Source organism: Crocuta crocuta, unplaced genomic scaffold, assembly GCF_008692635.1.
Source record: "Crocuta crocuta isolate KB4526 unplaced genomic scaffold, BGI_CrCroc_1.0 scaffold541, whole genome shotgun sequence".
NCBI classification, from domain to species: domain Eukaryota; kingdom Metazoa; phylum Chordata; class Mammalia; order Carnivora; family Hyaenidae; genus Crocuta; species Crocuta crocuta.
Window position 1 is genome coordinate 864,292 of NW_027531901.1, and position 22,146 is coordinate 886,437.

General features: G+C 46.1%; 1 protein-coding gene across 1 annotated transcript in view; it reads left to right on the forward strand.

Annotated features, from left to right (window-relative positions):
• The first annotated feature begins 456 nt into the window (after positions 1-456).
• Positions 457-22,146, forward strand: part of OXSR1 (oxidative stress responsive kinase 1) — a 91,277-nt gene continuing 69,587 nt past the window's right edge. Inside the window, exons 1-4 of the mRNA XM_077774012.1 lie at positions 457-495; positions 980-1,058; positions 2,836-2,913; positions 17,702-17,814. Coding sequence (XP_077630138.1) covers positions 457-495; positions 980-1,058; positions 2,836-2,913; positions 17,702-17,814 — 309 coding nt within the window. The remainder of the gene's footprint in view (positions 496-979; positions 1,059-2,835; positions 2,914-17,701; positions 17,815-22,146) is intronic.

A 22,146-nucleotide genomic window follows, 5' to 3' on the forward strand; every position in this document is an offset into this window, starting at 1 on the left:
TCCAGCTCTCTGCTGTCTGCACAGAGCTTACTTCAGATCCTCTGTCCCCTTGCTCTCTGCCCCTCCCCCATGCTCATTCGCACTCTCTCTCAAAAATAAACATTAAAAAAATAACTTTACCATTTTATTTAAAATTTTTTTTTTAATGTTTTTATTTATTTCTAGGAGAGAGAGAGAGAGACTGCGTGAGCAGGGGAGAGTCAGAGAGAGAGGGAGACACAGACTCTGAAACAGGCTCCAGGCTCTGAGGTGGCAGTCAGCACAGAGCCTGACGCGGGGCTCGAACCCACGAACCGCGAGATCATGACCCAAGCGAAAGTCGGACGCTTAACCGACTAAGCCATCCAGGCGCCCCTACTATTTTATTTTAAAAAATAATCTAATGCTATAAAAGTCACCCATTTTCAAGTACAAAATTCAGTGGCTTTTAGTAAATTGCGCCGTACACCAGCCAGCATGATCCAGTCTAAGAATGTCTTCATGGGCCTGTTTCCGGTTAGTCCCTATGCCCGCCCCTAACCCCAGGCGGCCACAAGCCTTTAGGTGTCCCCATAGGTTTGCCTTGTCTGGACATTTTGTGTAAATGAGATCATAACAACACATCGTCTTTTGCATTTGGCTTCTTAGCATAATATTTTTTCTTTTTTAAAAACAACTTGATTGGGTTGCAATTTATATGCCATAAAATCCACCTGTATTTGGTGTACAATTCTATAATTTTTTTAGTAAATTTTCAGAGTTGTTCAGTCATCCCCACAATCCAATTTTAGAACATTTCCATCATTCCAAAAAGATGCCTCATGTCCATTTGCAGTCACTCCCTGTCCCCACCCCCTGCCTCGGGCAACCACACATCTACTCTCTGTCTCTATAGATTTGCCTTTTCTGAATATTTAATGTAAATGTAATCATATAATGTGTGCTCCGTTGTGTTGGCTTCTTTTCCTTGGCGCAGTGTTTTCTGCCGCTTCCCCTGCAGCCCGTGGCGGCGCGTTACTCCTTCTCATTGGACGCCTCCCGATGGACACCGGGCTGTTTCTGCTTTTTGGCTCTTTGCAGTAATGCTGTTACGAGCATTCGCTCATCAGATCTTCATATGAACATGTTTCATTTTCCTCAAGTGGAATTTCTGGGTCACGTGGTAAATTTCTATTTAACTTTTTAAGAAACTGACAGACCCTTTCAAAGTGACTGTATCACTTTTCCTTCCCACCAGCCCTGCGTGAAGGTTCCTATTTATCTTTGTCCTGGTTGGCAGGAAGTAGTATGTGGTGGTTCTGTCTTGCATTTCTTTAGTGACTAGTGACGTGTCCATTCATCCATCCGTCTCGGGTGGAATGTCCGTTCACATGTTTTGCCCATGGAGGCAACTCTTACTAAGTTATGGTGTGTGTGTGTGTGTGTTACTTGGCTATGAGTTTTTCACCTGATATATGATTTCAAACATTGTTTTCCAGGTCTGTAGTCTTTTCATTTTCTTAACGGTGTCTTTTAAGGTAAAAAAGTTTTGAAGTTTGGTAAGGTTTATTACTTTTTTCTCTTATGGTGTGTGTTTTTGGTGGTGTATATAAGCAGTCATTACTAATCCAACATCACAGTTTTTTTTTCCTATGTTTTCTTTCTTTAAAAAAAACTTTTTTTAACATTTATTATTGACAGACAATGAGAGACAGAGCGTGAGCAGGGGAGGGGCAGAGAGAGAGGGAGACACAGAATTTGAAGCAGGCTCCAGGCTCTGAGCTGTCAGCAGAGAGCCCAATGTGGGGCTCGAACTCCTGAACCGCGAGATCATGACCCAAGCTGACGTCGGACGCTTAATCCACTGAGCCACCCAGGCGCCCCTCCTGTGTTTTCTTCTAAGCGTTATAGTTTTAGCTCTTACATTTAGGCCTCCAGTACATTTTGCGTTAACTTTTTAAAAAATGTTTATTTATGTATTTTGAGAGAAAGCTCAAGAGAGCAAGTGGGGGAGGGGCAGAGAGAGAACCCCAAGCAGACTCCACACTGTCGTCGCAGAGCCCAGCATGGGGCTCGATCTCACAAACCATGAGGTCATGACCTGAGTCAAAATCAAGAGTCAGACACTTACCCAACTGAGCCACCCAGGCGCCCCTGTTTTATGTAGGGCGTGAGCTGTGACGAACTATCTTGTGTTACAGATGAAGACACTGAAACACCAAATGTAAAACAACTGAAGCCACAGAGCTGATTAGTGGCATAGCCAGTACTGGTGTTCGAGTCTCCCGTTGCTTACTTCAGCATCCTTGTTCCTGTGTAAGAATTTGATTGGTTTCGAATATAAAATGGAAGATACAAGAGAGTAGTCACCGTCTGAATTAGGGGAACTATCCTTTATATCCTTTAAATGAAAAAATTTGATAGCTATTTTGAGGATGACCCTTTTGGACGTAGAATTTTTCTTTTGTGCATCCTATTTTGTAAGTTTTAAATCTCTCTCTCGGGGTGCCTGGGTGGTTCAGTAAAGCAGCTTATTCTTGTTCTGAACTTGCTTTCATGTCGAAGTGTTTGGAATGTGTTATTTTGTAATAAGCTATCACCTTCAAAATGACTCTGTGGTTTCTCCAGATTGCACTTATATTTTTCAGGAAACAAATGGATTTCAGGAAAAAGAAAACGTTTGGGGGATCATTTGAATTTTTTGTTTTCAAAGAATTGTATTTTAGGGCGATGGTTAGACAATGCCTCCTTTCTGACCAAAGCACATGCATTTATTTGAAATGTCATTTTTTTACATGTGCTACTTGGCCCGTAATATTTGTGGGGTTGTTTCTCACATTCTGTTTTTCTCGCTTTCTTTCTGGCAAAACCCTATAGAGAAAAGAAAAATTACCTTCCTGGAGCATATTAAAAGCAAACAGGTTGGGAATTCAGAGGACTTCCTTCTAAAGAAATGTAAGCATGCTTTGGAAAGATTTGAAGTTCTTTAAGTATGATAACTTGTAAGAGATGTTCGTATTATTTATTTCACGGTCACTCATTCGTCTCGTCAGTGTTTTGAGCTTCCGACTAGCCATTATCATTGTATCAGAGTTTCTGCCCAGGTGGTGCACTGCGCTTGACACGTGTTGAAATAGCTGAAAGACTGTGGTCTTGGGACCATACTGACCTGGATTCACATCCTGGCTTAGTTTTTATTACCTATGTGACCTTGGGCAATTTATATAGCTGGTTTCAATGTCGGAGTTTTGTCTATAAAATGGAGGTAATGGGAGACGCCTGTGTGGCTCCGTCGGTTAAGCGTCCAGCTCTTGGTTTTGACTCGGGCCATGATCCCACAGTTCGTGATTTCAAGCCCTGAGATGATTCTCTGGGGATTCTTCTCTCCTGCTCTCTCTGTCCCTCTCCCAGTCATATCTTTCTCTCTCTCTCTCTCTCTCAAAATAAATGGATAGACTTTGGGGTAAAATGAAGATATTGACACTTATATCATTGGCGTGTTAATGTAGATTAAGTGTAATTGTAGAAAATGTTAAGTTTCGGGGCGCCTGGGTGGCTCAGTCGGTTGAGTGGCTGACTGCGGCTCAGGTCATGATCTCTCGGTTTGTGGGTTCAAGCCCTGCGTTGGGATCTGTGCTGTCAGCGCAGACGCTGCTCTGAATCTTCTCTTCCCCTCTCTCTCTGTCCTTCCCCCTCTTGTGCTCTCTCTCAAAAGAGAGAGAGAGAGAGAGAGAGAGAGAAAGAACTGCAAGAAGAAAAGGTTTAGTTTTTATTGAATGTTCCTTGAGGTAATGGTTTTTGTTATCTCTGACTTTCTTTTTTTCTCCTCCTTACATCCCCTAATTTTTGGTATTACCGTGAAATACGAAATGCTGTGTGATTTGAAATCTTGCAACACTTAAATATTTGAATCTGCTGTAATGCTTATCACTGCATTGTTTATTTTCTTCTAGATCTTATTAGAGTTTGTTTGTCTACTTATTTTTACTTTAGCGAGAGAGTGAGATGGGACACCTGGATAGCTCAGTCAGTTAAGCGTCTGACTTTAGCTCAGGTCTTGATCTCCTGGTTTGTGGGTTCGAGCCCCGTGTTGGGCTCTGTGCTGACAGCTCAGAGCCTGGAGCCTGTTTCAGATTCTGTGTCTCCCTCTCTCTCTGACCCTCCCCTGCTCATGCTCGCGCTCTCTCTCTCTCTCTCTCTCTCTCTCTCTTTCTCTGAAATAAATACATTAAAAAATTTTATTTAGAGAGAGTGAGAGAGAGGAAGAGAAAGAATCTTAAACAGGCCCCATGCCCAGCATGGAGCCTGACGGAGGGCTCTATCCCACGACCTGAGACAGTGACCTGAGTTGAAGTCAAGAGTTGGTCCCTCAACCGACCGTGTCACCCTGGTGCCTTTCGTTAAAATGGAAGGATTCCCGGATTGGTGGTGGGCAGGGTGGGGTAGCTGCGCAAGGCCCTGCCGCCTGTGGTGCTGCCGCCAGTGTGGTGATGGCAGACAGGGAAGCCGTGTGGCAGGGGCTGTGCTATGTGCCTCTCACTGTCATACGTCTTGAAAAGGCTCCGTAAATGTTTGCTTGGATTAGGTTTAGAAACTTGTTCTGAAGATCTGTTTTTAATGTGCTATGATTTATGGAGCTTGGACCCTTTGGGAAAAACAACTCGTTAGCTTTATTCTCTACTTTCCCTTTTTAATTTTCATTAATTGTTCTCTAGCCGCACGTTTTGATGTCTAAAGTAGTGGTTTTCAAGTACACATTCCAGGACCCCGCCTCTAGGCCCTCCGTAAACGTGAAAGAGAAAGACCTCATGCGCGGTCGGTAGCGTGGTGCTTCGCGGTGAGCCGGTTTGCTCCCCCGGGTGGGAGGCTTGGCCGTGGTGACGTGATGGGTAAGGCCAGCATTGGGCCACTGACCTCACAGGGCTGTGGCAGAGACCTGTTGTATTTGGCTGCATGTAAGGGAAACATTAGTGGCTTAATAAAGTACCTCTTGCCCTTATGGAACCGGAGTGGCCGCCGAGGTGCCATTAGGCTCCGGGCTCCCAGCGTTCACTCCACTGCGCCTGGCTCGGGTCGCTCATCCTGGTAGTTGGCAGAGAGTGCTCCCGCTCCAGGCGGGGGGAGTGTGGCGGAGGGACAGAGGCACGTGACCACTGAGCTGCCTCCCTTTCAGAGAGCTCTTTCCTGGAAGCCTTACTCAGGGACTTCCATTCCTAGTTTATTGGCCAGAACCATGTAATTAGGCCATTTGCAAGGGAGGCTGTGAAATCCAGCGTTTTAGCTGGGCACGTTGCTACGTCAAACAAAATCGGTCAAGGTTCTCTTATTAAAGAAGGGAAAATTGTTGGATAGGCAACTAAAAGTGTTGGCTTTGGGGTTTTTCTGTAGTTAAAATAATGAAGGTGTTACAAGTAAATAATTTAACCTGACATATAGTGATCAGTTAATAAACGTTAGCTTGAATCTAAAGAGGCAGTTGCTTACCAGTTAGGAGTATGGTGCTGAATCACCCCGTAGTTCTGGTTTCTAGACCCTGCTTTGTCTCCTACTAGTTTCTGACCTCAGTCTTTTTTTTTTTTTTTTTTTTTTTGCCTTCTTTGCTTTCCTTACATTGCTTTGTAAAGTCGATCATACTAACTCATGGGATTATTGTATTAGGTGAAAAGCCCGAAATGCAAGCATAGTACGTGGGACACAATGCTGGTCAATGGTGTTGGTACTAACGAGGCAGTGCTGAAGGCGGGGCCGTTGTGTTTGCTCTGCCTTAAGTCCTTTTTTCCTTGAAAATGTATGTCACCACTCGGTTGCTTAATGTATTGAGCGAATGTTGGCTGAGCCGCTCCAGGCGCCAGGCGCCCTTCTGGATGCTAGGGATGCAGCGGTGAGCGAGCGCGGAGCCTGCGATCCGGTGGCGCTGGGGGACAGAACCCAGCCGAGATCGCGGCGGGCCTCCTAGGGGTCCGGGGTANCCCCGCCGCCGCGGGGAGGAGGGCCCGGGGGCGCGGAGAGCGCGGCCGCGGGGCGGTGACGCCGGTGCCGAGAAGCCCGACGCCGGGCGGTCACCTCGTCTGGAGTCAGAGGCTTGCCGTCGGATTAGACGGGGAAAGACTTGGGAGCGCGGCCGGAGCCCCGGGGGGCTGGCCTCCCAGGCGCCGAGCCGAGGGACTCCCAGGGCCACCCGGCGGGTGACGGTTCGTACGAAGCCACCGGCTGTGGGTGTCCGTGGCCGCCTCTGCGCGGTTTCGGGGACGAGGACTCGCGTCCAGCGCCTCGCGGGTCTCGGGGGCTCGCCCTCCAGCCCGGCGCTGACCGGGGAACAGGGTTTACGACACCGTCACCCTCCCGTCTGTCCCGAGGTCGCGGTGACGCGCGGTGAGCGGGGCAGGGGCGGCCCCCCGGGGCGGGGCGGCCGGGGCANGCCCCGCATCCCGTTTCCTGCTTGACTGTCTTCACTCTGAGGAAAGTGACGGTTGAAAGTCCGTAAGTTGACGTGTAGTTTGAAAAATTCCTCAGGAAGGGACATGCTTTAAAGAGACGAGTAATCTTAAAATTTGTGTCTCTTATCCTATGTTTTTAAAGTCTTAAAAAATTGGTGAAAAGTGAAAATGATTATAAAGACACTTTACAGATAGCCTTCCTTATCTTATTTGCATTATCTTTTTCATGTTTTTTAAAAAATGTTTTATTTATCTTTGAGAGAGCGTGAGCAGGCAGGGGAGGGGCCAGCAAGAGGGGCCAGAGGATCTGAAGCAGGCTCCGCAGCGATAGCAGCGAGCCTGATGCGGGGCTCGAACCCGCAAACTGTGAGGTCATGACCGGAGCTGAAGTCAGTCGCTCAGCCGACTGAGCCACCCAGGTGCCTTCTTGTTTACGTGATTCATTGTTATTTTATGTGAAGTAAAGGTTTTTCTAAATAAAGAAAGATTCATTTGCTTTTCTGAATCACTGGTGTTGGTGTTGAGTTTTTACCGTATTATCATAATCTTTATGTTAGAACTTTAAAATATTTTTTGATTGCTGAATAATGTTTTGGTATTTTGGGGGGGGTAGGAATATGAGGGTCAATGGAAGTAATTGTTAACCTGGAAGAACCGGGGGCTGTGAACTTTTTTATCATCAGATGTGGGAAATGCTCCTTGTCTTTTGGCCGCTTGTTAAATCACACCTAAATTTAATATCTTGCTTCTAGAAAGATTTGTTTATTAAATGAGTGATTCTTTGTGTAAGAGCGAGGTGCTTTAGTGTGTAGACAGTTATGATCGATAATACCTAGGTTTAGTGTTTCATTATTAGTGAAGTTCTGTATTTAATAATGACTAGGAATTAATAACAGTTAAATTCCGGGACGCCTGAGTGGCTTAGTCGGTTAAGCGTCCGACTTTCGCTCAGGTCATGATCTCGCGGTTCGTGGGTTCGAGCCCCGCGTCGGGCTCTGTGCTGACTGCCAGCTCAGAGCCTGGAGCCTGTTTCAGTCTGTGGCTCCCTCTCTCTCTGACCCTCCCCTGCTCACGCTGTCTCTCTCTCTCTCTCTCCTACAAACAAATAAAAAACATTAAAAAAAAATGATAACAGTTAAATCCCCCAAATGCCTATGTCTGCATTTTTAACCCCAGCATGGCTTTGGTTTATTTAGGACATGCCATTAGTCTGTTTAAAACTAGTATTTTAGATTTTGTACGGATGAGATAAATGAGCAATGTTTGATGACGCAGGGGTAGAGAAACTGGTTTGAGAGTTACTTCTGGTTTAAAAAAATAACACTGCGTAGCACACTTGGAAAAATTAAAATGAGAGCGCACTGGGAATACATTTGCACGTCAGAGACCTCTGTTGTCCAGGACCCAGGGTCCCCTGGAGAGGCTGCATTGTGCCTTCTGTGACTTGAGAATGCCTGTCCTCTGAGCCCGACGGTGCCGAGGGGCCTGGGGACTGGCTTCTGTCCTTGTCCTCGCTGCTGCCCATGTGGGGCTGGGGCCTCTGAGAGAAGGCGGGAGAGTCCTGTCTTCTTCAGGGAGCCTGCGGAGGGGAGTTTGGAAAGGAAGGGGTGGAAGAGGGAGAGCAGGTAATGGCAGACACTGCTGTTCTGCCTCGTGAGGCTTTGGGGTGATGGGGGGCTCGTGGGGTCCGGAGCCGACGGCCGAGGAGAATTCGTGGAGACGTCTTCGGCACAAAACGGTGACGTTATTCCAGCACGGGGACAGCCCCACGGGCAGAAGAGCCGCCCTGCAAGTGTGGGGGTGACCGTTGGGAGGACCTGGGGGAGGGGCGTCGGGAGGGGGTTTCCCAGAGGGACTCTCACTGGCTGGGGACGTCCTGGAGGCCTGGCTGTGGTCGAGCCGCGTGGTGGTCCCTCCAGCAGGGCCTCAGCCGTCCGATAGGACAGTGCGGAGTTCCTGGCCTGGAGGCCGTGGTGGGCTTGCCGTTTTCGGGTAACTGGCGGGGGCTCTTACAGGTTAACCGTTCGTTTTTGGTCGTTTCTCATTCTGGGGTAGGCTGGAGTCAGTGGCCAGGGAGTACCAGACACGTCCCCCCGGGGGGCGGGTGCTGTGAGCCTGCCCTCGGCCCTCGGCTTGCCCCCCGCTCAGTGCAGAGCACGGGCAGCTGGCGGAGAAGCAGGCAGGGGGCCTGTCTGGTGGCGGCCCGCTGGGGCCTGTTTGTGCAGCCCGAGTGTCACTGCCGCTCCGCCCTGGTCAGAATAGCCCAGGCACGCGGTTGGTGCCGCTGGCTGGCAGGTGTGTTCTTTCTTAGATGTTGGGTTTTATTTTGAATTTTGCAGGACGTGAGCTTTGCTTCGTTATATTTGTGAGTTGGGGGGGCGCCTGGGCGGCCCAGTCGGTTAGGCGCCGATTGATTTCGGCTCAGGTCACCGTCTCACGGATCTCCAGATCGAGCGCTACATGGGGCTCTGCTCTCAGCACAGAGCCTGCCTAGGATTCTCTCTCTCTCTCTCTCTCTCTCTCTCTCTCTCTCTCGGCCCCTCCCCCTCTCAAAATAAATAAACTTGGAAACAAAATTTTTTTAAATCATCATGATTTGGGTTTATCCACTGTCCATAGTATGGTTATGTATGTCTGGCTTTGGTCTGGAACTTTCAAATGGATTTAAAGGCAACAAACATAGATTCTGTTGAATTATTTAATTATATGTAAATTGTGTTCAAATTTTAATGTCTGTAGCACGTTGATACTATTTGAAATTTGATGTCATACTTGAAGAGATTTTTTTTAGTAACAGCTTTATGGAGGTATAATTCATATACTGTGAAATTTGCCCATTTAATGTGAACAATTCAGTAGATTCACAGAATTGCACAACCGTCACCGTCTAAGTCCAGAACGTTGTCATCGCTTCGAAACTCCGTGTCCGTTAGCCGTGCTCCCCGGTCCCCGTCCTCTCGTCTCCGGCAGCCTCTAACCTGCTCGCCGCGTCTGTGGATTCCGGCCGGAAGTAGAATCGTGTCACCTGTGGCCTTTTGTGTCTGGCACGTGTGCTGAGCACGTGTGCCGGGTTCATCCGTGTTGTGGCCTGTGTCAGTGCTCCTGTTTCCTTTTATCGTCGAACTGTGTTCACTGTGAGGGTGTAGCGCGTTTTTCTCTTCTGCTCCTCAGTCGGTGGACATTTGGGTTGTTTCCACTTCCGGACTCTTAGGCATAAGACTGGAGTGAACGTCTGTGTGAAAGTGCGTATGTGTCCGTGTCTTTCGTTTCCTTGGCTGTACACCGAGGAGTTGGAGTGCTGGGTCGTATAGTAACTCTATGGTTAACATTTTGGGGAACTGCCAGACTTTTTTTTTTTTTAAGTTTATTTACATATTTTGAGAGAGGGAGAGATTGAGGGAGGGGCAGAGAGAGAATCCCAAGCAGGCTCTGCACTGCCAGCACAGAGCCTAACGTGGGGCTCGAACTCACGAACCGCCAGATCGTGACTTGAGCCAAAATCAGGAGTCAGATGCTTAACCAGCTAGGCCACCCAGGCACCCCCCCCCGCCCCCCACCTGACCCTTCCTTAAANACCTGCCCGCAGTAGTGTCGGAGCGTCCTTCCCAGCACTCATTCCGATCTTTTTTATTATAGCTGTCCCAGTGGGTGCGAAGAGCTATCTTACTGTGGTTTTGTGAAGAGATCTTTTAGATTGAAAACTTTGTGTATTAAAAGTGTTACCTACTGTACATCATATGTTAGCTTTTATTCTTTAAAATTTTTTTTAATAGTTTATTTATTTTTGAGACAGAGACAGAGCATGAATGGGGGAGGGGCAGAGAGGGAGACACAGAATCCGAAGCAGCTCCAGGCCCTGAGCTGTCAACACAGAGCCCGACTCGGGGCTTGAACTCACAAACTGTGAGATCATGACCTGAGCCGAAGTCGGACGCTTAACCGACTGAGCCAACCAGGTGCCCCTAGTTTTTATTCTTAAAGTAAATATTTGAGAACAATAAATAATGAATGAAATAACTTTAACACTGAAATAAATGATAATTATAAGGAGTAAATTTAAATCACTGTGGTGTTTGAGTCTGACTTTTTTACATCTGTCACGACTGTTCGACCATATAGACAAAGGCAGCTCTCAGTTCATGTTTAAGGTCTTCCTTTGCCATTTTCTGATGCACAGGAAAGTTGACTTGTAATTCGAAAGTGATTGCAAAACTACCCAGCTTTTTTTCTTTCTTAGAAAGAAATTTCTAAAATTTCTTCCCTAGAAATCCAGACAGAAATCTTCAGGAATATTTGAATATTTTAAGATGATAGAAATGGAAATGATTTCTTCTGGTAGTATATATAATAACATGACTTGTAAACTGGGGGAAATGCACAAGTGACAACAGAATACCGTGTATTAGTTTGCCTTTTGCTGATGATAAGCTTCTCATTTTTACTCTGTCTCTGTTACTCACTCTTACTAGTTTCTATGGATCCTTTCAGAAAATTTTAACACATATATATCCTTTTGTAGAGAGTTTTGCTCTTAGCTTTTTTTCCACTTAGAAATTTAAGGATTTTTTTTTTTAATGTTTATTATTTTTGAGAGACAGAGAGTGTGAGCGGGGGAGGGTCAGAGAGAGGGAGACACAGAATCCGAAGCAGGCTCCAGGCTCTGAGTTAGCTGTCAGCACAGAGCCTGAAGCGGGGCTCGAACTCACGAACCGCGAGATCATGACCCGAGCCGACTTAGCCACCCAGGCACCCCGTAATGTTTTATTTATTTCTGAGAGCGAGGGAAACAGCATGAACAGGGAAGGGTCAGAGAGAGAGGGAGACACAGAATCCGAAGCAGCTCCAGGCTCTGAGTTAGCTTTCAGCACAGAGCCCGATGCGGGGCTCGAACCCAGAACTGTGAGATCATGACCTGAGCCAAACTGAGCCACCCAGGCGCCCCAGAAATTTAAGTTTTAAAGCCGCAGGTGTTAAATTGCCTTCTACTTCTCTTAAGATGTTCAAATAATTAGCTTTATTCCAGGCTGTTACAGGATCTTATTAAAGTAAATACCTCATTCTCTAAAGTACGTGCTCTCCACAAGAATGTCTAGGATATTGAAAGCACATTGCATTTTACGTGAGGCATTCTGCCCAAAGTTGCTTTTACTTAATATAATTACTGCGTAGAGCCCTTTTTCTTTCCCTGTGCTCTCCTGCCTATATCCTGATACAATCCCTATTTGGGAAGAGGGTGAGACAAAGGAGAGGAAGGGGGAAAGAATGTAACAGTTGCTCATTTTTCCTTTTTTAAGTGTTTACAATCCATCTCTATTCAGGGCTGAGTGTTTGTACAGGAGAATATTTAGTCTGTGGTCATATGAATGATTAAAACAGTAAATAGAAAACCAATTTTAATGAAATGGGTATAGGTAGGGAGTTGGTGGGGGTAATTTTTCCTCATATGTTTTGGTTAAGATTTAAGTACCTTGTAGGCATGATAAACCTGTGCTACACTGCATACTTTAGGAGACACAGTTAGGTCTTTTAACAGTTTAAACATCCTACAAGAAGATAAAGGGTAAGGAAACAAACAAGAGAGACATTTATTGGGCATCTGTAGGTCCCGAACGCATAGTCAGAAAATGAAGACTTCCTCTCCTAACAGCAGTGGGGCCAAAGTTTAAATCTAAGTATTTTTTCAGTTAGGTGGGGTGTGAGGTGGGCTTTGAAAGCAGGGACAGGTGTGTATTAATATGTAGAAAGCAGAGCGCGTGGCTCCTCTAGAGGCATGGGGATGGGGATACACACACTTCATCTCGGGTGTGGAAAACAAGTGCGCTGGTAGCTGCTGTGCTTTAGTGATCCGATGAGTGACATTGTGGGTATGGCGTTTGAAGATGATCTTATTAATGGTAGGGGGTGGATTGAAGCCTAGGCATTTCCTTTTTTTAATAACCCAGTGAACTTACTCGGATTTTACTAGTTGTATGTATACTGTACTTATTTGTTGTAAGTGGAATCATAAAATATGTAACTTTTGGAGACTGACTCTTTTTACTCAGCATCATGCCCTTGAGGTTCATCGAAGTAATTGCATATTAATAATTTGTTCATTTTTATTGCTGAGGAGTATTTCTATGGATGTGTCATAGTTTGTGTAGCCATTCACCTGTTGAAGGCTATTTGGGTAGTTTCCAGGTTGAGGCTATTATGAATTAAGCTGCTGTGAATATTTATATGCAGGTTGCTGTGTGAACATCTGTTTTTATTTCTGTGAGATAAATACCCAAGCATGAAAATGCTGAGCTGTACAAGTCCACTGACGGTTTTAAAAGAAATGGCCAAACTGTTCTCCAGAGTGACTGTACCATGTTTTTTTGGATTTCCATTAGCAATGCATGAATGATCCCATTTCATCACATCCTTACCAGCATTTGCTATTATCACTTTATTTATTTATTTATTTACTTACTGTTTATTTATTTTGAGAGAGAGAGTGCGAGCGCATGCGCAAGCAGGGGAGGGGCAGAGAGAGATGGAGAGAAAGAAATCCCAAGCAGGTTCCGTGCTGTCAGCACAAAGCCCAATGTGGGGCTCGATCTCACGAACTGTGAGATCATGACCCAAGCCCAAGTCAAGAGTAGAACAGTTAACCGATTGAGCCACCTAGGCGCCCTGGTATTGTCACTTTCAGAGACATTTTTGTGAAGCCATTCTGGTAGCTTATCCATCAAACTGCTTTTGCACCTTTGTCAGAAATCAGTGGGACTGATTTGTGTGAATCTTTCTTTGGTTCTCTCGTCTAGTGTGTGTGTTTCTGTCCTTCTGCCGAAACCACGTTGTCTTAATTAGTCTAACTGTATAACAAGTCCTCAATCAGCATTTATTTATTGAGAACCTACTATGTATTTTTCACGTAAATGTAATCGTCATGTAGTATCCTGTTAGGACCAGGTGTACGTCGTGGTGATTTGATATTTTTATACATTATGAGATGATCTGCACGGTAAGTCTAGATACCATTTATCACCGTATAAAGTTATTCCAGTATCATTGACTAGGATACGATGTACTGTACTTTCTATCCCCACGACGTATTTATTTTATAACTGAAAGTTTGGACCTGTAATAAGTCTGAATCCTTTAACTTTGTTCTTCATTTTTGTGCTGGCTATTCTAGGGCCTTCCCTCTTCATGTAGATTTTAGAGTAAGCTTGTCTATTTGTACAGAGTGAATACCTTGCTGGGGTTTTGCTAGGAATTGCATTAAACCTGTATACAGTCATTTGGGGGAGGTTGACAGTTCAGCACGTTGAGTTTTCTAATCCCACGAGCGTGGTAAGTCTTGCCAGTCACTTAGCTCCTCTTTGCTTTCTTTCGTCAGTGTTTTGTAATTTGCGGTGTATGGATCCTCGTCATATTTTCTTGGATTTATACCATTTCGTTCCTCTGCAGTATTTCATTTTAGGGGAGCAGGTTTCCACTTATTTGTTGTTCATATATGGAAATGGGTTGGTTTCATGTGTTGATTTTTTTTTTTTTTTTTTTCTTTTTTCTGGTGCAGCCTTGCTAACCTGTCTTGTAAGTTCTGGGAGCTGTTCTTACAGATTCCTTGGGGTCTTTAGGGACCATCACATCATCTAAAGTAAGGACATTTTTATTTCTTCTTTTCCAACTTGGATGCTTTTTTTTCTCTCTCTTTTCCTGCTCCATAATGATGGCTAGGATTCTGGGACTGTGTGGCCTAAGAGTGAGGAGAATGGACATCCTTCCTTTCCCAGTTCACAGGCATTCAGTTGTTCACCATTACGTATGTTGTTTGCTGTCAGGCTTTTTGTAGCTGTTCTTTTTAAATTGTTTTTAATGTTTATTTTTGAGAGAGAAGAAGGCACAAGCACGGGAGGGGCAGAGGGAGAGGAGGACACAGAACCTGAGGCAGCTCCAGACTCTGAGCCTGACGTGGGGCTCGAACTCACAAACTGAGATCCTAACCTGAGCTGAAGCCGGACACTTAACCCACTGAGCCACCCAGGCGGCCCTTTTGTAGGTGTTCTTTATGAAGTTGAAGAAGTTCCCGTCTTCCTAGTTTGCTGAGAGCTTTTTCTTATGAATGGTGTTGAATTTTTTAAGGGGTGTTTTTCTGTGTTAATTGATATGTGATTTTTTCCCCCTTTGGTTTGTTGATATAATGTATTGCAGTGTTTTTTTCTTCGTATTGCACCGGCCTTCCATACGTGGAATAGGCCTCTTAGCTATTTTGGATTCAATGTGTTAAAATTTTGTTAAGGATTTTACAGCTGAGTTCATGAGAGACATTGGTCTGTAATTTTCCTAATTCTTCGAGTTGTCTGGCTTTGGCGTTGGCAATAGCTGGTTCCATAAAGTGAGCGGAGAGGTGTCCCCACTTCTTCCACTTCTGGAAAATGTAAAATGGCTATTAATCCTTTTGTCGGTGTCAGGTAAAGTTCTGGGGGTTTTTAAAAGAACTTTTCAATTACAAATCTGATTTCTTTAATAAGCTTAGTATAATTCAGGTTATCTGTTGCATCTTGGCTGAGTTTTGACAGTTTTCAAAGAATTGGCCCATTTTTTGGAATTGTGGAATTATGTGAAGTAAAGTTGCTGGTAGTAGTCTCTTCTCTTTTAGAAATTTGAAGTAAACATCACATAACAATACCCACCATTTTGTTTATTTTTTACTGTTTGTTTTGAGAGAGAGAGAAAGCTCACGCCAGCGGGGGAAGGGCAGAGAGAGAGGGATAGAGAGAGAGAGAATGAGAATGAGAATCTCAAGCAGGCTCCAAACTGACAGCATGGGCTCCATATCATGAACCGTGAGATCATGACCTGAGCTGAAATCAAGAGTTGGACACTTTTTTTTTTTTATGTTTTATTTATTTCTGAGAGAGAGAGAGAGAGAGAGAGAGCGAGCGAGCGAGCATGCGCAGGGGGGGGTCAGAGAGAGAGGGAGTCACAGACTCTGAAACAGGCTCCAGGCTCTGAGCTGTCAGCACAGAGCCCGACATGGGGCTTGAACCCACGAGCTCTGAGATCATTACCTGAGCTGAAGTCAGACGCTTAACCGACTGAGCCACCCAGGCGCCCCAGGATTCAGACACTTAACCCACTCAACCATCCAGGTGCCCCAAAACCCGCCACTTAAAAAGTGTATATTTCAGTGGTTTTTTAGCATATTCACATGATTTTGCAACCATCATCTACATCCAGAGGTTTTCATTGTCCCAGAAAGAATCTTGTTCCCCTTACGCAGTAACTTCCCATGGTCTTCTCTTCCTACCCCGGGCAACTAGTAATCTATTTTCTGTATGGATTTGCCTGATTTGGACATTTTGCATGAATGGAGTCCTGCAGTTTGGATTGGTTCATTTCACACAGCATGATGTTTTCAGGGTTAGGCCTGTGGTTATGTGTATCAGTGCTTGCTCCTCGGCCCCGGTCCTATAGCTCTGACCTCTGCTTCCCTCCTCTCTTCTCCGACTCTGCCTCTCTGCCTCCCTCTTATAAAGAAAGACCCTTATCATTACATTGGGCCCACCCAGATGATCCAGGGTAATCTTCTCATCCTTAATGTCACATAATAACCATGCAGTCTTTTTGCCATATAAGTTACATTCACCCAAAGGTTAGGACATGGACACCGTGGGGCCCCTTATCCTACCTACCATGTGGGCGTTGGATTTTTTATTATTATCCACTGCTCCCTGAGCGTCTGTTCTTTTTTTCTCTTTTTTTTTTTCCAGCCCATTTTCTCTGTTGTTTAGATTGAGTGTACTGTCGACCTTGTCCCCAGGTTCACCAGATTTACCCTCCGTCATCTCTACTATTAAGCCTATCCAGCACTTTTTTATTTTGGAAATTGCGTATTTCAGTTGTACACATAATTTCCATTGGGTAGTTTTTAAAAAATAACTTCTGTTTCTTTGCTGAAATTTTCTATTTTTTATTTAGGGGAATTCTTAATTGTTTATCAAAGCAGTTTTATGACGACTGCTTTAAAATTCTTGTCAGATAATCCCGAATTGTGACAAATTTTGGTTTTGGCATCAGTGTGGTTCTCTTTCTCATTCAAGTATGTTTTTCCTGATTCTTGGTATGTGGTTTAAAAAAGTTTTATCCTGACATTTAAGATACTAATGTGAGGAGACTCTTGATCCTCTTTTCGTCTTCTGTTTTAGTGGCGGTAAGTCTGTGTAGGTTCCGTGTGCAGGCCCGGGCCCGCTTCCGTGCAGTCAGATGCTCTGCCGCTGAGCCGCCCCGCCTCGGGCCCGCTTCCGTGAGCTGGGTCATCCCTGCGATGATGGAGCTGTCCGAGCTCCGGCAGTGCTCTTCCTTCTCCATTATTCTGGCCTCACAGGAAGCCCTGCTTGATCTCTACAGGTGCTGCCTGGGCCGGCTGGTGGCTGCGGGCCCCGTCTCTGTGACTGCTGAGGGCAGGTCGCCTGGGCATGGCCCCAGGGGTGGCACGTCCGGCCGCCTGCTGGCTGGGGGTGAGCGCGGGTGCTGCTCGTGCTGTGATGTCCTGGACTAGGACTGGGGAGTCTGTCTGCCTTCTCAGTCTCTGCTAAGCTTCCCCTTTCACAGTCCTTTGGCCGAAAAGCAGGATTTTCTTGTTCGTTTGTCTGTCTGTGTTGGTGGCTCCCGGTTGGAAGCCGTTCCTGTGCCCAGGCACGGGTACGCGTGAGGTAGAAGGAAGCCCAGGGAACTCACCGCGGTGCTTCTCACATCCCGGGGCCCCTGGCTCATCTAACTTCTTTCTGCCTTTCAGGGTCATCTTGTGATTGTCCATTGAATTATTTCTAGGCTACTCCGTGTATTCAGAAGTGAGCAGCAGGGATGTGTGATCCCGCGCCCTCACACTCCACAGCTGGGCCTGTGGTCGTCTTGACTCTCCCTCCCTGCCAGCATTTATTTATTTATTTATTTATTTAATGTGTATTTATGGAGAGAGAGAGAGTGTGTGTGTGAGCAAGCGCAAGCGTCGGAGGGACAGAGAGAGACAGGGAGACACAGAATCCGAAGACAGGCTCCAGGCTCCGAGCTGTCAGCACAGAGCCCTACGTGGGGCTTGAACCCACAGACCATGAGATCATGACGTGAGCCAAAGTCGGAAGCCACCGAGCCACCAGGCGCCCCGCCCGCTGGTATCTGTCGGCAGTTCTGAGATTGTCAAGGCTGCTTTTTAGGGTGTCATGCGTTGTTGAGTGCAGGAGCAACATAAGGGTTATTGTTCGGTTGTGTGGGGATTAGAAATGCCATGTTCTTACCTATTCGTGTTTACTCACTTGCTGTGTATTTATCTTTAGGGAGCGGAGCAACGGCTGTGGTCCAGGCAGCGTACTGTACCCCTAAAAAGGAGAAGGTGGCGATCAAACGCATAAACCTTGAGAAATGTCAAACTAGCATGGATGAGCTCCTGGTAGGCGCATCTCCTGTTTATTACGTGCAGAAATACACTCCAGTGTGTGTTCGCGGTGAAGTGGGAGAGAACCTGATATTTTTTATTGCTTTTCTAAAAAAAGGCTAAGTAATGTTTTTTGTAAATTTGTAAAATAAGTAAAATATTGTAAATTAAGTATTGTTTATTGTAAAATTTATAAAAATCCAGGTAAACAAAAAAAGTAGGCGTAATCCTCCCATTCTGAGATTAATTCTTGCTATATAGTTTTTAGAGTGTGCACATTCAGATATCTTTATATTTTTATGGTAATGTCATTTACTTGTTCTTTTCATTGGAAAATTTATCAATTTTTTTCTGTGTCCGTAAATAGCGAATTCATATGTTTTTCGGTATGTGTGTGCTGTTCCCTTGCAAAGGCAGACCACGTTTCATTTAACCTATTTCTAATATTAGACGATTAATTTTATCATTACAAACCCTGCTTCCTTACTCGTCTCTTTCCTTAAGCTGCTGTCATGCTGGTACCATGCGGTTATGATACCTGGGGCGAGAGGAATATGCTTGAAACGAGGCTTTGGGCCCCAGTCTGCATTGCGCCCGTTCACAGGGTGAGAGGCAGAGTGGCCGCTGGCAACGTCGCCTCCTCCGAGGGCCGGGGGAGGAGAGAGGAGAGTCTCACGGAGGGCCGGCTACGGGAGGGGCTCTGTGGCGTTAAAAGCTAGTCACACAGACGTTGTGTTGTTCCTTGTCCGTGAGCCATGACGCCACGGCTGTTGCGGACACGTGGTCGCTTTCAGCAAGAGGCCACGAGTCGATTTTCAGATCATTTCACCTTGTAAATCCTCAGTTCCTTTGGCTTAAGATGGAAATGGTAATAGCTGCTTTGTGTACCGCAGGAGGTTTTTCTTGAGGACCAAATGATCCAGGACTTGAAAGCTCTAAACTGCCACGCAAATGTGAACTAATACAGTGACCGTCCCAAGTATTTGTCGAAGATCACGTGTAGTTAGTCGGTGATGGAAGTTAGCGGGGCCGGGGCTGGGATGAGCCGCTCCCGGCTCGGGCTTAATTTCTGGTGTGGCCCGTGCTGAGTATCAGGAGGGCCTGGGACACGAGGGAAAGAGGTGACAGGGTTACGCAGCGGACTTTGAGCAGGGGAAACGGGCGCTTCTCTTTAGGAGTCGGTCATGGATGAGCAGAAGCTGAAGAAGAAAGTCGCTGGTCTGACCCTGAGCCTCTCCGGTGGGAGAGCACACACGAGAAGGGAGGTGCTGAAGGAGCTCCTGCGAGTGATCTTGGAGTCACCCGTGCCCGCGGCCGCCTAGAGCGCCATTTGGATATCGAACTGCAGTGATTCTGCAGGAAGGCTGTGAATTGTAAACTCATTCTCTTGAGGAGAAACAATTTTTTTTAAATGTGTATTTTTGAGAGAGAGGGAGAGCGCCTGTGAGGGGCGGAGAGAGAGGGACAAAGGATCTGAAGTGGACTGTGACAGAGGAGAGCCTGAGGCGGGACTCGAACTCACAAACGGCGAGAATCATGACCTGTGCTAACGTCGGACACCTAGCTGACTGAACCGCTCAGGTGCCCCTCGAGGAAAAGCAAAATTTTTACTATATATTAGGGCTGGAATTTGAGAAGCCCAGCCAGTACGAATGTGTATCATTTGTCAGTTATTTTACAGAACCCTTACGGAGAGCATAAAGGTGAACGAAAGTCTTCTTATTTATTACTTAATGACTAAAGAAATGGAAGTTCAGAGGTTAAATAACTTGACTGTGTTCATATGATGATCATAGCAAACATCTCTTCAGTGTCAGGCGCTTAAGCGGACTTTACCCTCCGAAAGGCCTCCACGAGGCAGCCAGTAGCTCCATTTTAGATGAAGGAAGTAAATCCTACGACACGCGACAGTGTCCGGGTTATAAAGCAGGTCTTTCTGAGTCAGGTCTGCTATTTTCTTCTTCACATAATACTAACTAATTATAATATTGGTTCACAAGTAGAAAGAACATCTGTTCTCAGATATTTGACATCTTGAAAGTAATATCTATGTTATTACACGGGGGCCTTACTTGCAGAGGAATGCATGTTTGGTGTAGCTTCGTGATAGAGTATTTCAGTATTTGGCAAATGAGTGAAGGGAGGAGGGAGTGACTTTTAGTGAAGTAACTTTAAGATAATTGGCTTTTTGGAGGCGGCACACAAGTAAGGTCCCACCAAAGCCTGAGGAAACTTCGGGAATATAAAGAATGCCGGGTTTCTTTGCAGTGTTTGTAGGGTCGGGACCCGAGAGCTGAGTGAGAAGGGCTCTGTTTCGGAGAGTTAAGAAGCCCTTTTGTTTACCTTAAAAACCTTTTAGATCAACATACCAAACTTTCGGTGGTGTGATTTTGAATTTGTTTCAAAAGGAAAAATAAGCATGTACGTGCTTTGCCAGGGCGCCGTATTGCTCTGACTCAGGATTTCCCAGCAGCTCCCTTCCTCCTGCTCAAAGCACTTTCTCGACAGTCCCCTTACCTGCTGCCGCCACAGCTTTTGTGCGGACTTCGGTCCGGCCGGAAGCTTTCCCAAGTATCGCTTAATGGTGACTTTTCATTCCTGGAGCTTAGCCTGACATCTGACATTTAGTCCTGTTCTCTGAGTCCCCCAGTGCAAGCACTGCTCTCACCCCACTCGGTCAGGCCCCGAGCAGCGCTAATTCATTCACTCATATCACTCATACAAACAATTCTCCCATCTGTAAATGTCGGGGGGGGTGGGGGGCCCTGGGTGGCTTGGCTGATTAAGTGTCCAGCTCCTGGTTTTGGCTCAGGTCATGAGCTCATGGTTCGTGAGTCGGAGCCCCGCGTCGGGCTCTGTCCTGACATCTCTTCTGTCTTGTCAGCGCAGAGCCTGATGCTGGCCTCAGCCGCACGAACCTGCAGATCATGACTTCAGCCAAAATCAAGAGCTGGACACTCACCCGACAGCCACCCAGGCGCCCCTAGAACTATATTTTGAGATAGTTTTAAACTTCTAGAAGAGTTGCCAAAGAAGTACAGAAAGTTCCCATATACTGTTGACCCAGGCTCTCCTGACGGTAATGTGACCACAGTGTAATTACCCAAACTGAGTAACTAGTTACTGATCATTTCAGGCCACCATCGCCCCTCGCCCGGGCCGTAGCAACAGCCTTGGGCGGCATCTTCGCCTCCGGCCTTGCCTTCCCACACATATTTTCTAATTGTAGCCCGAGTGGCTTGTATGAAATGGCACAGATACTTAAACCTCTGGTGCCGTCCCTTTGCTGTTAAGATGAAGCCTGAATTCTGGAACACACGGAGTCCTTCACGATACGGTCCCAGGTGAGCCAGCAGTCAAACCTGGAAAGCCTCCTTACCCTTCCTGTGTCAGCTGGTTCAGCTCACAGGAGGCCGCCTCTGCGGGTCACTCCGGCTTTTAGATACTTTGCCGCTCCGGTGGAATCGTGCAGTGTCTCGTACTTTCCTATCAAACTGCTTCTCGTGTGTTAAATTAGTATCTAACTTCTTCACCAGACCGGAAGGGTCCCGAGGGCTCCCTGTCGCAGTCAAGCGCCCGGCACGTTGGTAGATCCCTGTCGGTAGATCCCTGTCGAAAGCGCGAACTGCTTGCCTTAGACAGGTTTACTCATCGGGTCCTGAAGCAGGCCCTGCAGAGTTCATCTGTCCGCGCGCCTCCCGCCTGCTGCCACCGCCGTTTCCCGTGTCCCGCAGCACTGAACCTGCCCCTCATCTCCTTTGCGAGGACTTCTTACCTGCCTTCATTCTTTCTAGAGGATTCTCGTAACGCCCGCTGTCTTTACAACTCACCGCAATGTGTGTGGTTCTGTATGTTCCTCTCGTGTACTGCTCTTATCTCTCCTAATCTCTGTAGAACTATGTCAACAGGCAGGTGTTTACTTTGGTTTTACTTGGGCTTTAGTACAGATGACTGTGCTGGTGACTTAAGAGGTTGGAAAATGTGTGAGGCAAGATCCTTGCCATAAAGGAATTGACATTCCAGTTGAGAAGACAAGAAAGACTATGGCTCACAGGGTGCTGCTCTTGAATCAGAGACTCTGGGCAAGTTTTACACGATTGATTCTGCTGTACAAATACCAAGGGCATAGGGCAAGTACAGTCACTGAATAAAAAGTTGTATAAAGTAATATAATATTTAATTCATTCAATAAACATTTATTGAAGGTGTTGTGTGTGCCAGGCACAGCGTTAATTACGTGCCGGGAATACAGAGTCTTAGCTTTCACTGAGCTTAAAGTTTTGTGAAGGATACAGAAAAATAAATAAACAATTACTGTAGAATATGGTAAGTTCTGCAGTGTTTAGG